At 37.8% G+C, this 13,232-nt stretch overlaps 1 protein-coding gene across 2 annotated transcripts in view; it reads left to right on the top strand.

Annotated features, from left to right (window-relative positions):
* Positions 1-13,232, top strand: part of IFT57 (intraflagellar transport 57) — a 74,406-nt gene that overhangs the window by 20,509 nt on the left and 40,665 nt on the right. For both annotated transcript variants that reach the window (XM_020999927.2, XM_078146686.1), the window contains exon 6: positions 10,831-10,953. In XM_020999927.2, the coding sequence (XP_020855586.1) occupies positions 10,831-10,953 (123 nt within the window). The remainder of the gene's footprint in view (positions 1-10,830; positions 10,954-13,232) is intronic.

The raw sequence follows: 13,232 nt of genomic DNA, 5'->3' as shown, positions 1-13,232 counted from the left end.
GAAACAAACCCTCAGTGATTTCTTTCAGTCAATCAGTAAGCATTTATTAAGCTCTTACTAGATGTCAAGCACTATTGTTAGGCACTTGGGATATAAATACAAAGAATGAAACCATCTTTACTGGCCAGAAGCTTACATTCTAGAAGAGGAGATAAGAATATGTATGGCAGAATAAGACAAGAAAAAATATGTACACATATATGCACATATATATATGCATATTTATATATATTATGTGTGTATACATATATGTGTGTATATTTATATAAATATACATATTTATATAAATATATATATATATAATAGGAATAAGTATAAAGAGAACAAATACAAGTAAATACACTGTTGTTAAAGGTAGGGGTCATTTGCTCTTGGCAGGTTCTAGAAAGGCTTTGTGTAGAAAGAAGATGGTGCTACAAATGTATCTTTTTTTCAATTTATTTATTTTTAATTTTCAACATTTGCTTTTGTAAGACTGTGACTTTTAAATTTCCCCCCTCCTTTCCCTCTCAAGACAGCATGCAATCTGATATAGGCTATACATGTATGATCATATTAAATATATTTCTACATTAGTCATGTTGGGAAATAAGAATCAGAACAAAAGGGAAAAACCCTAAGAAAGGGAAAAACCCTAAGAAAGAAAAAAACAACAAAAAAAGAGAAAATAGTATGCTTTGATCTGCATTCAGACTCCATAGCTCTTTCTCTGGATGTGGATAGCATTTTCCATCACAATGAGTCTTTTGGAGTTGTCTTAGATCCTTGCTTGCATTGCTGAGAAAGAGCAAAGTCTGATGAAGTCGGTCATCACACAGTGTTGCTTTTGCTGTGTACAATGTTTTGGTTCTGCTCATTTCACTCAGCCTCAGTTCATATAAGTCTTTCCAGATTTTTCTGCTCACCATTTCTTATGGAACAATAGTATTCCATTACATTCACACACCACAACTTGCTCAGCCATTCCCCAATTGATGGGCATCCACTGAGTTTCCAATTCTTTGCCACCACAAAAAGAGCTGTTATGAATATTTTTGTACATGTGGGTCTGTTTCTCTTTTTTGATCTGTTTGGGATACAGACCTAGTAGTGATATTGCTGGATCAATGGGTGTGTACGGTTTTATAATCCTTTGGGCATAGTTCCAAATTGTTTTCCAGAATGGTTGGATCAGTTCACAACTCTACCACCAGTGCATTAGTGTTGCAATTTTCTCACACCTTCTCCAACATTTAACATTTTTCTGTTTTGTCACGTTAGCCAATCTGATAGGTATGATATGGTACCTCAGAGTTGTTTTAATTTGCATTTCTCTAATCAGTAGTGATTGAGAGCATTTTTTCGTATGACTATAGATAGCTTTAATTTCTTCATCTGAAAACTGCTTTTTCATATCCTTTGACCATTTATCAATTGGAGAATGACTTGTATTTTTATAGATTTGACTCAGTTCTCTATATATGTTAAAAATGAAGCCTTTATCAGAGACACTGGTTGTAAAAATTGTTTCCCAGCTTTCTGCTTCCCTTCTAATCTTGGTTGCATTGGCTTTGTTTCTGCAAAAACTTTTAAATTTAATGTAATCACAATTATCCATTTTGCATTTCATAATGTTCTCTGTCTCTTGTTTGGTCATAAATTCTTCTGTTCTCCATAGATCTGACAGGTAAGCTATTCCTTGCTCTCCTAATTTACTTATAGATTCACCCTTTATGTCTAAATCATGTCCCCATTTTGACCTTGCCTTGGTATACAGTGTAAGGTATTGTTCTATGCCCAGTTTCTGCCATACTATTTTCTAGTTTTCCCAGCAGTTTTTGTCAAATGGTGAGTTTTTATCCCAGAAGCTAGAGTCTTTGGGTTTATCAAACAATGGATTACTATAGTCATTACTACTGTGTTTTGTGTACCTAACCTTTTCCACTGATTCACCACTCCAGCACCAAGTAGTTTTGATGATTTCAGCTGTGTCTTAAAGGAAAAAATAATTAAGGATTGAACTAAGGTGGTGATCGACTAGAGAGACAGAGTCAGATGTGAGGTAGAGGTGGAAATAGCCATTTTTGGCAGCTGATTAATTATATGGGGGAAGGAGAGTAAGGACTGATAATGAGATTATGAAACTGGGAGGCTGGAAGACTGATTGTAGGGGCAGGTAGGTGGCACAGTGGATAGAGCACCAGTCCTAAAGTCAGGAGGACCTGAGTTCTAATCTGGTGTCAGACCAAACACATGACACTTACTAGCTGTGTGACCCTGGGCAAATCACTTAACCCCAATTGCCTTTTAAAAAAAAAAAGACCGATTGTGCCACTGACAGAAATAAAAAAGAAACAAGTTTGTGGGGAAAGAAAATGAATCTGTTGTCATGTTGAGTTTAAGATGTTTCCAGGACATCCAGTTTGAAATGACCAGTGGGCAATGGGTGATGTGGGGCTGAGGTTCAAAATTGGGATTGGGACTAGTGAAGGAGTGAGGGGAATGGGTGGGCAGGGTGTAAAGAGCAGGGCCCAGGACAGAGCCTAGGAAGATACCCACAGTGAGGGAACACGATTTGAATGTTGTACAGCAAAGGAGACCAAAAAAGAATAATCATACAGGTAGAAGAACTAAGAAAGAGAATGGCATCACCAAAATCCAGAGAAGAGAGTGTATCCAGGAGGGGGGAAGGTGATCAGTAGTGACAGGTGTAGCAGAGAGGTCAAGAAGAAAGAATTGAGAAAAGTCTATCAGATTTGGCAGTTCATAATTCTTTGTAATTTTGGAGAGAGCTTTTTAATATGAGTGATAAGGTCAGAAGCCAGGTTGCAAAGGATTGAGGGGCGAATGAGGGAGAGAGAGGAAGTGGAGGCAGTGAGAGCGGGCAGCTTTTTCTAGGAGTTGGGCTGAGAAAGAAAGATATGTAGAATGATGACTTAAGGGATTGGGTAGAGTCTAGTGAAGATTTTTGAAGTCTTGGGCATATTTGAAGGCAGCAGGAAAGAAACTAGTAGAGAAATGATGAAGATTGGGAAGGGAGAGATGATTAGGGATGTAATATGCTGGAAAAGATGGATGGGATCAAGTGCATGTGAAGAAGAGCTGGCCTTGGCAAGAAGGACCACTTCATTATTAGACACTTGGGGAAAGGGGTTTTGAGAAGAGAAGCAGAAGAGAGAACTTCCAGTGTAAATAGCCTCAATTTTCTCAGCGAAGAGAAAAGTAAGTATTTTAAAGTAAGTTAAGGTCATGATCTAAAAGGGTAAAAGGAAGAGAAGATAAGCTTTAGGAGAGAAGAGATGATTCCATCTTTCACATTACCATCAGCCTTTTGTGTGTGTGTGTTACCTATGATTTCATCATTATAGGAACTTCCTAGATTATAAACTTCCTCTTCTAATACAAATCAGCAACTCTTAAACAAGTTATAGTCTTAGAGAGTTTCCTGGGGCCCTGAGGCTGACTTAACCCCAAGTCACAGGGGTACTCTGTGTCTGCTGCATTATCTTAAACCTGAGGCTTTCTGATTTCAAAGCTGGCTCTCTATGTACAACCTCTTACCTTCAATCAATTAATCAGCAATAGTTAATTAAGCACTTAACTGTTGGGCCTTCCCAAAATTCACTTTCATACTTTTAACTAGTTCATACACTTTCAATAATCACCTACTGGTTTTAGGATAAAATACAAATTTCTCTAAGGCTACCTTTCAAGGTGCTTCACAGTCTACCTTATCTGTCCTGTATTATTTTCCACGGCTCCACAGCCCTCGCTGTGTTCCTTCAGGCCATTCTGTTTACTGCATCCTAAATAGGTCCTATTAATTCCTGCTTCTGTGTCTTGGCATACACTGTTTTCCTTACCTGCAATGCCCTCTCTCCTCTTCTCCACTCTTTAAATTCTAATCTTCAAAACCTAGTTCAAGTCTCACTTCCTCTATGAAGCCTGCCAGTCATACATTGAACTTTTCCTTATCTTAATCTCCTCTATAACTGTCTTTAACTTTATTTTAATAACCATTCACTGTCATGATTTCTGACATATATTTGTTTATATATAATTTTTATATGTTTTGTCACTCCCAAAATATTATAAACTCCTAGAGATCAAGGACCAAATGTCAAAATGGAATTCATTATCTTTTCCCCACAAACCTCTCCCTGCTCCTGCCCGCCTTGTTACCATAGAGGGCAGCTAGTCCCTCAAGTTCACCCCCTAGAAGTCATCCTGGATTCCTCATTCTCTCTCACTCCCCATATCCACACTGTTGCCAAAGCCTGTCAATTTTACTTTTCAACATTCCTTAAATACACTCCGTTCTCTTCTCTGACACTGCCACTGCTCTGATTCATGTCCTCCTCACCTCAGGCCTTGATTACTGCAATAGTGTGACGGTGGGCTATTGCAAGTCTCTCCCTACTCCAGTCCATTCTTCATTCAGCCACAAAAGTGATTTTCCTAAAGCACAGGTCTGATCAGTTCCATTGATGAGGTCTAGAGGTTTAAGGGTGCTGAGACCCCGAGATCACAACATGTGGGTCCTGTCCGAAAGAATTTGACCCAAGCCTTCATTCAACCAAAGACAGGGTTTATTAGAACATCTGTCATATTGGGCAGACTCTTAAGGAGCCTGAACATTAGTAAACTATTGACTTATTGGCTAGATTATAAGAATCTGAGCAGTGCCTAGATTATAAGAATCAGAGCATCTTAATGGAAATAAGGTGGACCTCATATACAGAAAGACTGTGGGAGAGACCTAGTAGTGGCCAGTAAGCTGGGGTGAACAGAACTCCTAGGACCTAGACCACGTGGCCAAGGGAGAATGGAGCCTAGCTAGGATTAAGAGTGGGAAATGGCCTGGGGCCATACATAGGGAGGTAAGACAAAGGAAGGCTAGGCTAGGTTAACAGAATTGGGAGATTCGGTGTAGCCACAATGAAAGGCCAGTTGATGGCATTATAGCCTCAGGCGAATGCCAGAGATTTGGCCAAGTAGGAAAGTACAGGGTTTTTCCTTTCTGGTCTAGGTCCCCCCTCAAACAAATGGGACCCAAATTCTTTGGGGGCAAGGGGCGAAGGTCTTGGCTTCTGAAACTGCTTCCTGCTGGTAAGGGGCAGAGGGCTGTCCCTGCCTCAAGGGGGTCCCAAAGAGGAGTTGACTGGAATGGAGCACAAGCTGCATCCAGGGAACAATGGGGGGACATTAGCTGGTACCTGCTGTTTGCCACCAACTGTAGGTGAATGGCTTTTAGTCTAGAAGACACAAATCTGAGAGAAAAGACTGCAGGGCCCAGATATAAAACAGGGAGTAGATTTAGGGCCCAACTTTGAGAGGATAAAACATCCTTAGCTCTGTTTGGATTCAGATAATTCAGTTTTCCAACCATGCAGTATCAAATCCACCTCATAGCCAGACTCAGGAATAGCCAGGTGGGTAACTCCCTTTCAAAGGAACATAATGGGGAAACTTAGCCATGAGGATCCCATCTTAAACTGAGGCTAAAATTGTCCTCTCAGCTTTTCCAGATGCTGACTTCCCACCAGTATCACCTCTTCTGAGTAGCTTGTGGCATTTCTCTCAGATGGTGGATTATTGATTATTGATGGATTATGACCCATCAGACAACTCAAAATAAAATCCTATGAGCTTTTACCTCAAACAGCAAGTTTTACTAATTACAGCTTAGGAAAAACGTTTCCAGGATTTACATCTTAAATTTAAATTTGTCCTGGTGTAAAAAGCCAATTGTTAGAGATTTCTGTACACTTGGAAATTCTCAGCAAACCATACATAACCCAAACAAGCTTTTTGGCAAGTTTACACACTAAAACAATAACCAACAATGGCCAAATTATTTTAGCGGTAACCAAATTATGAAAAGTTGCTTGACATAATTGATACAAAAAGTTCACCAGTTTGAAATTTGAAACAAACCCATTACCAATCAGGTGACTTCAGTTTTGTCAAATGTGTTTCCAAGTTACTTTATGCAGAAAATCAACATCTCATCATTAACAGTTAAAACTAATACTTTAAGAATAGCGTGCTTACCCAAGTTCAGAGGCCAGCTTCTTTACCTTGAGCAGGATGTGCTGAACCTGGGTGATGCTTCCAGGCAAAAGTTGCCCTAGAGCCCAAGACCATTGCCAGGAGGGCCCGCACCATGGCTGCTGCCCCTCCGGGGTCATAATTAGAAAGGAATGGAAGAAAATAGATGCAGTGACAGCTTGTTAGAAAAATCTGAAATAAAAATCTACTACAATGAGTGAGTGAAGGAAAGTCTTTATTATGCTTCTTGTGAGAGAAATAGGCACGACTCACTTTAGTAGCATGTGGGCACTGGTTCAGTGGTAGAGTCAACTTTTAAACCATTAGTAAGATCCATATTCCACCCATCAGGGCTCCTATTGGTCTAGTTCATCTGAGTTATACCCTTCCTGACCAGCCCATCACATGTTCATCCTTGTTCTGTTGACTCCACTCACTTCATGGGTCCCATGTTCAAAGATGGCAGCTATCTCTGCCCTTGGGGTCTGTAAGTTCTTATTCAATAAGCTTATTAAGCAAGCCCAGTGGAGAAAAGCCTTTGCCTGGTAGAAGCCCCATTCTTGAACCTGGCTGGTTGCAACTGGTTTAGCCTCTTAGGGCTCTTTCTTAAGGAACTAGTTGTTTACAGAAAAGTTTGGAGCACTTTCTGAGTGGTTGAGGGACTGTCCACAAAATCTTGGAATTTCTTATCCTGCTGTGAAAGCCTCACCCCCTAAAATCTTTCTTACAAGCTTGCTCACATATTTGTACAATTTAAGCCATTCACTGTGCATACATGTGGGACCTGGCATTTCTAAGGACCAACTCTAACTATATGTTGTGCCTTGATACTTTGTTACATACATGATTTCCTATATATTTCTTCGGCTAATGCTGATTACACTCCTTCTATTCTATAATTTCTCATATTTTGCTCAATTCTTTCCCATATTTTCCCCAAACTGCTTCACATTATCTCCCCAGTGCATGAGAAGCTTTCTCCCCTTTTCCAGTTGTTTGTTAATTTTCTCAGTAGCTCTGCTATACTCAGGCTAACCATCTAATGCCTCTCTCTTTATGATCAGCTACCTCTTTTCTTGGTAACTGACTTAATAAAAGTTAAATTTGGCAATCAAACCTTTCAAAGGTTAGTTAACATTTCTAATTGAAATAATAAAAAGTGATGTTTTTTAATTGTTTTTTTTTTGTTTCTTTTCCTTCTTTAAAAAACATTTCTTGTTATGAGAATGTGATTTTCTGAAGTGCTCAGTTTACTCAGTCTGGGATAAAATTTCTTCTCATTATTAGCATTGAAACTTGAGGGTAGTTTTTTGTTTTTTAATTTTCATGAACCAAGTGTATTTAAGGACATGAGCTTCTATCCATCTTCTTCCCTTGATAGATTACAACTAGTATTGAATATGAATCATTCGGAACAGATCTGAATATACATTTTAACTTTTACTATTAAACATTTATCTTCATGGTAATATACTGTTAAATCATGTAAAACCTAATATAGCAAGAAAGCAATGAATCAAATTCACTGAATTAAAGAAAAATACAGCATTTAAAGAGACATACAAGATTCTAAGATTCTTCCAACCTAAACTTTGTTTTACTTAAAAATGGTTATATCTTCTGGGGAAAATCGTCTTAATCCAAGTAGCATATTATTATTCGCTTTCCATTTATGCCTGAAACATGAAGAGGGAAGTTCTGTTACCCAATAGTAATATCTCACGTATCTAGAGTAAATTAGGAAGGAAGCTTTGAATCACCAAAATAGGTGTCACAAAATAGGTGTCTTCACTAAATAAATTGTGTCAATTTTACTCATAGCAGAGCTTCTCAATCTTTTATTCAGAGTGTATTGACTCTTATTATGCACATAATTTTAATAAACTTAATTATCTGGTTTCCAGGGCCATAAAAATTACAAGAAGTAAAATGGCTAGGCACAGGGCCTACTGTAGGCAGGAATAATTTGTGTCAGTTGGCAGCAAAGAAGGAGACAGAAAAATTGTGAGGAAGAAACAATAGGCAGAAGAACTCAAGAAAATTAGTGGTCTAGGACCATTTTCTATAAGGGTGAACCTCCAAAAATACCTTACTAAGCTCTAAGGGCACCACTCTGTGTTAGTATAAAATTTGATATTCATGAGGCTGATTCTGAGTTATGAAGAAAAAGCTAAACTGCTTTCAATAAACTCTTCTTAAGAAGGCAAAGAGATTCTTCCTTCCCTCTATTATTATTAGTCCCCTTCCCCTGGAAATTATTTTGTAAATATTTTGTACTTTCTTTTCTATGTATGTAAGCTTTCTTCTCTGTGTATATAAGCTTACATTATGTAGACTGTCAGCTTCTTGAGGACAGGGGGCCTGTTTGTTTTTTTATTTTGTATCTCCAATACCTGGCACTTACTAGATGCTTAATAAATGCTTTTTGAGTGAATAAATGAATTATCATGTGTTTTTGTTAGAAATAATTAAAACTAAAGATGTTATCACTAATGTGAAAATATGTTTAATAGGAATGTATATGGATAGCCTATATCAGATTGTGTGTCGTCTTGGGGAGGGTGGTGGGGAAGAAGGGGGAGAACAATTTTAAACTCAAAAGCATATGGAAGTGATTGTTGATAAATCAAAATAAATTAATAAAAAAAGAAAGAAAGGAAACAAAAAATGTTTGTCGTCCACTAAAAGCAAAAAACAAAAGATGTTAGTATTTAAAAGGGATTAACTGTTAGTCAAGAGAACTTTGCCATCCAGAATGATGCTGTGGTCCAAGGATTCTTGGCGACTGCGATCTGGCTTTAGGCTTAGCTATTCCTATAGCAGCTTTTCCCTAGAAAAGGCTGTTTCCCAAGAGTAGGACCTGTCCCTGTGAATGCTGGTTTATAGGAGTGCTTTGTCATCACAATAGATCATTTTGATTAAACCAAAGCAACTATTTGTTTCTCTTCTCCTCAGAACCCTGCATAAAATTACATTTACTAAATAGAGAACAAATGAGTTGGGAAGTATAATATTTTAAGGGAATAATATAACCAGTGCAAGGTGTGGGCTTTGAAAATTTTATGTACTTGGTCAAATTTGTGGCTTGTTTAGTTAATGCATCAAGTTACTAGGCATTAGGAATTTCATTTGGGGAAAATGGTAGTCAAATAAATGGGGCAAACAGGAAGTAATTGAAGTGTCCTGAGTTAACGCTGGTTTATAGACCCTAGCCTTTTTTCTTTTCTCCCCATCCTTATTAAGTAATTAGGTGGATTCTGGTAGTATATAAGTTATTTTCTAGGAATGAATTAGGAAATTTGAGTAGCTATGTGAAAGGCTTTTTCAGCTCACTAGGATATCTTACTGATTAGCAAATTACTACATAAATGAACTAAATGACACCCTTGTGTTCTGAAAAGGTTAATACAACTTCCTAAAGTGTCCAGCTTAGCATGGAGCAACTTATAAACTGGGATAACTAAGTGAAATTCTTATTACATGATATTATGTATATAGCTGCCCATTAGGCACTCACCAGAGCCTGTATTTTCTTTACACAGGGTGTCCCAAAAGTCTTAGTGTAGTTTTAAGCCTCCAAAGTGGGAATGAGTTTCTGAGCCATTAAAGACCTCAAGCACCAGTAGAATCCTGAGCTGCCAATCTGCAGAGTCACAGCAGAAAGAATGCTAGATCTAGAATCAGACCTGGACTTTGAATCCTGCCTCTGTGATTTGGGGGTGACCTTGTCCAAGTCATTTCTCACTCTGTGCCCAAGTTTTTTTTTAATGATAGGTTTGAGTTAGATTACATCTAAAGTCCCTTTCATTTTGAACCCAGCAAAGTATCTTATTTTGCATTTTTAGGGTCAAAGATTTGGAGATTGAAAGGACCTTCAAGATAATTCTCCCATTTTTATGGATGAGGACATAGAGAAAGGAAGTGACTTGCCTAATGTCACATAGATAAAAAGCAACAAACCCTGAATTGAATCCTAACATTACAGTCCAAATCTTGTTCCCTTTCCACTATACAGTGCTTTCTCTTTCAAATCTAAGTTCAACCCCCTACTTAAGATTAGATAGACCAGCCTAGGTGAGCTGGTGCAGTGGATAGAGCTCCAGGCTTGGAGTCTGGAAGATCTGAGTTCAAATGTGACCTTACTAGCTGTGTGACCCTGGGCAAGTCACTTTACACCTGTTTGCCTCAGTCATATGTAAAATGGGAGGGAGCACACAAGAGAAGAAAATGGCAAACAATTCCAGTATCTTTGCTAAGAAAACCCCATGGACCAAACAAAGTCCACGGGGTCACATAGAGTCAGACATGACTAAACACCTGAACAACAAGATGAACCTACATGGCAAAGCTGAGATTCAAACTCTAGTCCCATGGCTCCAAATTTAGTGGAAAAGTTCGGAATTGTTTCCACTGAAGCACACTGCCTCCCTTCAAAGATGCGGACCTGGGTTCAAATCCTGGCTCTACCACTTATTACCCAGGTAATCTTAAGCAAGTCACCTAAACTCCTTAGGCCTCAGTTTCCCTATCTTTACACTGAGGAGACTGGACTAGAATAGACTCCGAGGTCATTTCCACCTTTAAGTCTGTGATCCTTTGATTCCTATACTCTTGCTACTTTACACAGAGTTTTGAATAATTTTGCTTTGATATGGGTGGGATGATAGAATAGTTTCTGTTCCCATTATAATTTCAGTAGTACTGTGCCTGATTTAAATTGTGTACTGCTGCTAAAATGCTTCAAGATTTCACCATATCTTTTTATAAACTCCCAATCTTGTAATATCTTTCTTTTCTTAGGATATGAACGAGTCTGCCAAACAAGAAGATATTTTGGAATCTACAACAGATGCTGCAGAATGGAATCTAGAAGTGGAACGTGTACTACCACAACTGAAAGTCACGATTCGGACTGATAATAAGGTATGGAGAGATAGAAGAGGCATGATGGTGGAGCTGGCTGCTCCTGTCAGTACTACTATGATGGTGTCCCCTCTTCCCCCCTCCACCTCCAAAATGAGCCAGACAAATGCCTGGGTGAAGGAACCAAAGGCACCTTCTTTCTCCCCTCCCTTTCCCTCTCTCTTTCTCTTCCTTCCTCCCTCCTTCCCCCCTCTTTCTTTCCCTTTTTTCTTCCTTCTTTCTTTCCTTTCTTCCTTTTCTGTCTTTCTTTTGCTCCATTGTATACCCAGAGCAGAATGGCAGTAGGAGATTTGTTTTAGATTTGTTCTGAAGTACCAAATTGGTTGGGAAAAAAATACTCTTTTGAAGTATTGCCTCAATGTTTTCCCATAATGGGCCTTAAAATCCATTTCATTTTAGAGTTAACCAAACTAGCTCCCGTGACAACTATAGAATTTACTAGAATTTCGAGAGGTTTCCTGGACTTGACTTATTTTTATTCCTCTTTCCCTTTAAACCAGCTTGGTTTAGGAAAGAAGGATATTCCAGGGATGTTCTCACATCTCCTATATGTCAATATATGCCAATAGAAATTTCTTTTTCTCCTATTAGATCATGCTTGAAATCTTAATTTAATTTATTGAAATTTCATTTAGAGCTTAGTCCTCTTGGGGAGAAATCTCATCCAAGACTTTGGTTATATCAGAAGAAATCTACTTCTTAAATTAAAAGCCAATTTATTATGATACTGGGTACTGTAATATAGTAAAATGTTAGTAAATGTTTGTATGCTAGTAAATTAATAATAATAATATCATGAAGGAAATTTTTATTTTTTAAAAATTTTACAAGCAAATGCTCAAACTTAAAGATCTCTTTCATTACTTATATATGAGTATTTAAAACATATGACCAATATCTGTATATGTGTGTATTAAAGACATTTTTATCTATGTGTTTCCACCAAACATGCTACCTAATATAAGTAATAATAAAATAAATCACAAATGTGCATGGGTATAATAGCATTTAGAAAATTAAATGCAGGTTAAATCTTGTAGCAACAAATTTTACTACAAAAAAGTTTCTGTATAACAAAAGGATTTCTAGACCCCTGTTAATACCTGTTTCTCCTTATAATCCAATATGACAGAATCACAATATGCTAAAAAGAATTTGCATAATAAGATTTGACCTGTATTTAATCTTGTAGCAGCTTATCCACATTGTAGGCATAGGACCTAGCAGGAAATAAGGAACTTCATAATGCTAGCTTTTTGTAAACCCAGTCTTTAAAGGGGATTAACAAAAACTTTCCAGGTAAAAAAATGAGACATGAAGTAGATATGCTATTCTGATAGGGGCTGTGATGGTGATTGAGTTCAGGAGCAATGGACTTGCACTGAAGTCTTGCCAGGAGTTGCCTCATGGACTGGCCTTTATCTGCACAATTCCTCCATCCCCTTCAAGCACCATGTGAACTTTTTGGCCTAAGTTTTTGTAATATATTTAAAAACTATTTATGTTCTGTTTGATTAAATGGTGTTGAAATGTTCAAAGAAGGAAAAAAAGATTTGTTGCCTTCAAGGAGCATCTGGCAGTAGTTGGTTATAAAACGATGAGACCATAGGAGGTGGGTGCTGAATGAGTCAGAGTTACGAAGCAGGAAGAAAGTACTTAACTGTAGTTTCCTTTTGGAGAAGGTTTTAGAGAGCTTTGAGGCAAAACACACCAGAATGATATGGTGGCAAAATGTTAGATTTATAATCGGAGGACTAGGGGCAGCTAGGTGGCGCAGTGGATAAGAGTACTGGCCCTGGATTCAGATGCAGCCTCAGACACATAACACTTACTAGCATATGAACATTTACTAACATTTTACTATATTACAGTACCCAGTATCATAATAAATTGGCTTTTAATTTAAGAAGTAGATTTCTTCTGATATAACCAAAGTCTTGGATGAGATTTCTCCCCAAGAGGACTAAGCTCTAAATGAAATTTCAATAAGTCACTTAACCCCATTGCCTAACAAAAAAAAATTTAAAAATATAATCAGAGGACTAGGGTTCACTCCACTTTTTCCCAGGGTGACTGGACAGAGCAGCTTAACCTTGCTAGGCCTCTGTCTCTTTATCCATGAAATATGGCAGTTGGACTAGATTTTCTCTAAGTTTCTTCTGACAGCTTTGAATGTTATGTTCCCATTAGCTTTTAGCACTAGGACAAGTGTATTGTTATACAGAGAGAAATTAAAAAACAGTAATAACTATTTCTTATTAATGAGACGTAAGGACATT

The sequence above is a fragment of the Phascolarctos cinereus genome, unplaced genomic scaffold (assembly GCF_003287225.1).
Source record: "Phascolarctos cinereus isolate Bilbo 61053 unplaced genomic scaffold, phaCin_HiC Scaffold_726;HRSCAF=1367, whole genome shotgun sequence".
NCBI lineage: Eukaryota > Metazoa > Chordata > Mammalia > Diprotodontia > Phascolarctidae > Phascolarctos > Phascolarctos cinereus.
The sequence above is the reverse complement of the archived record's forward strand: the minus strand, read 5'-3'. Positions and strand labels throughout refer to the sequence as shown.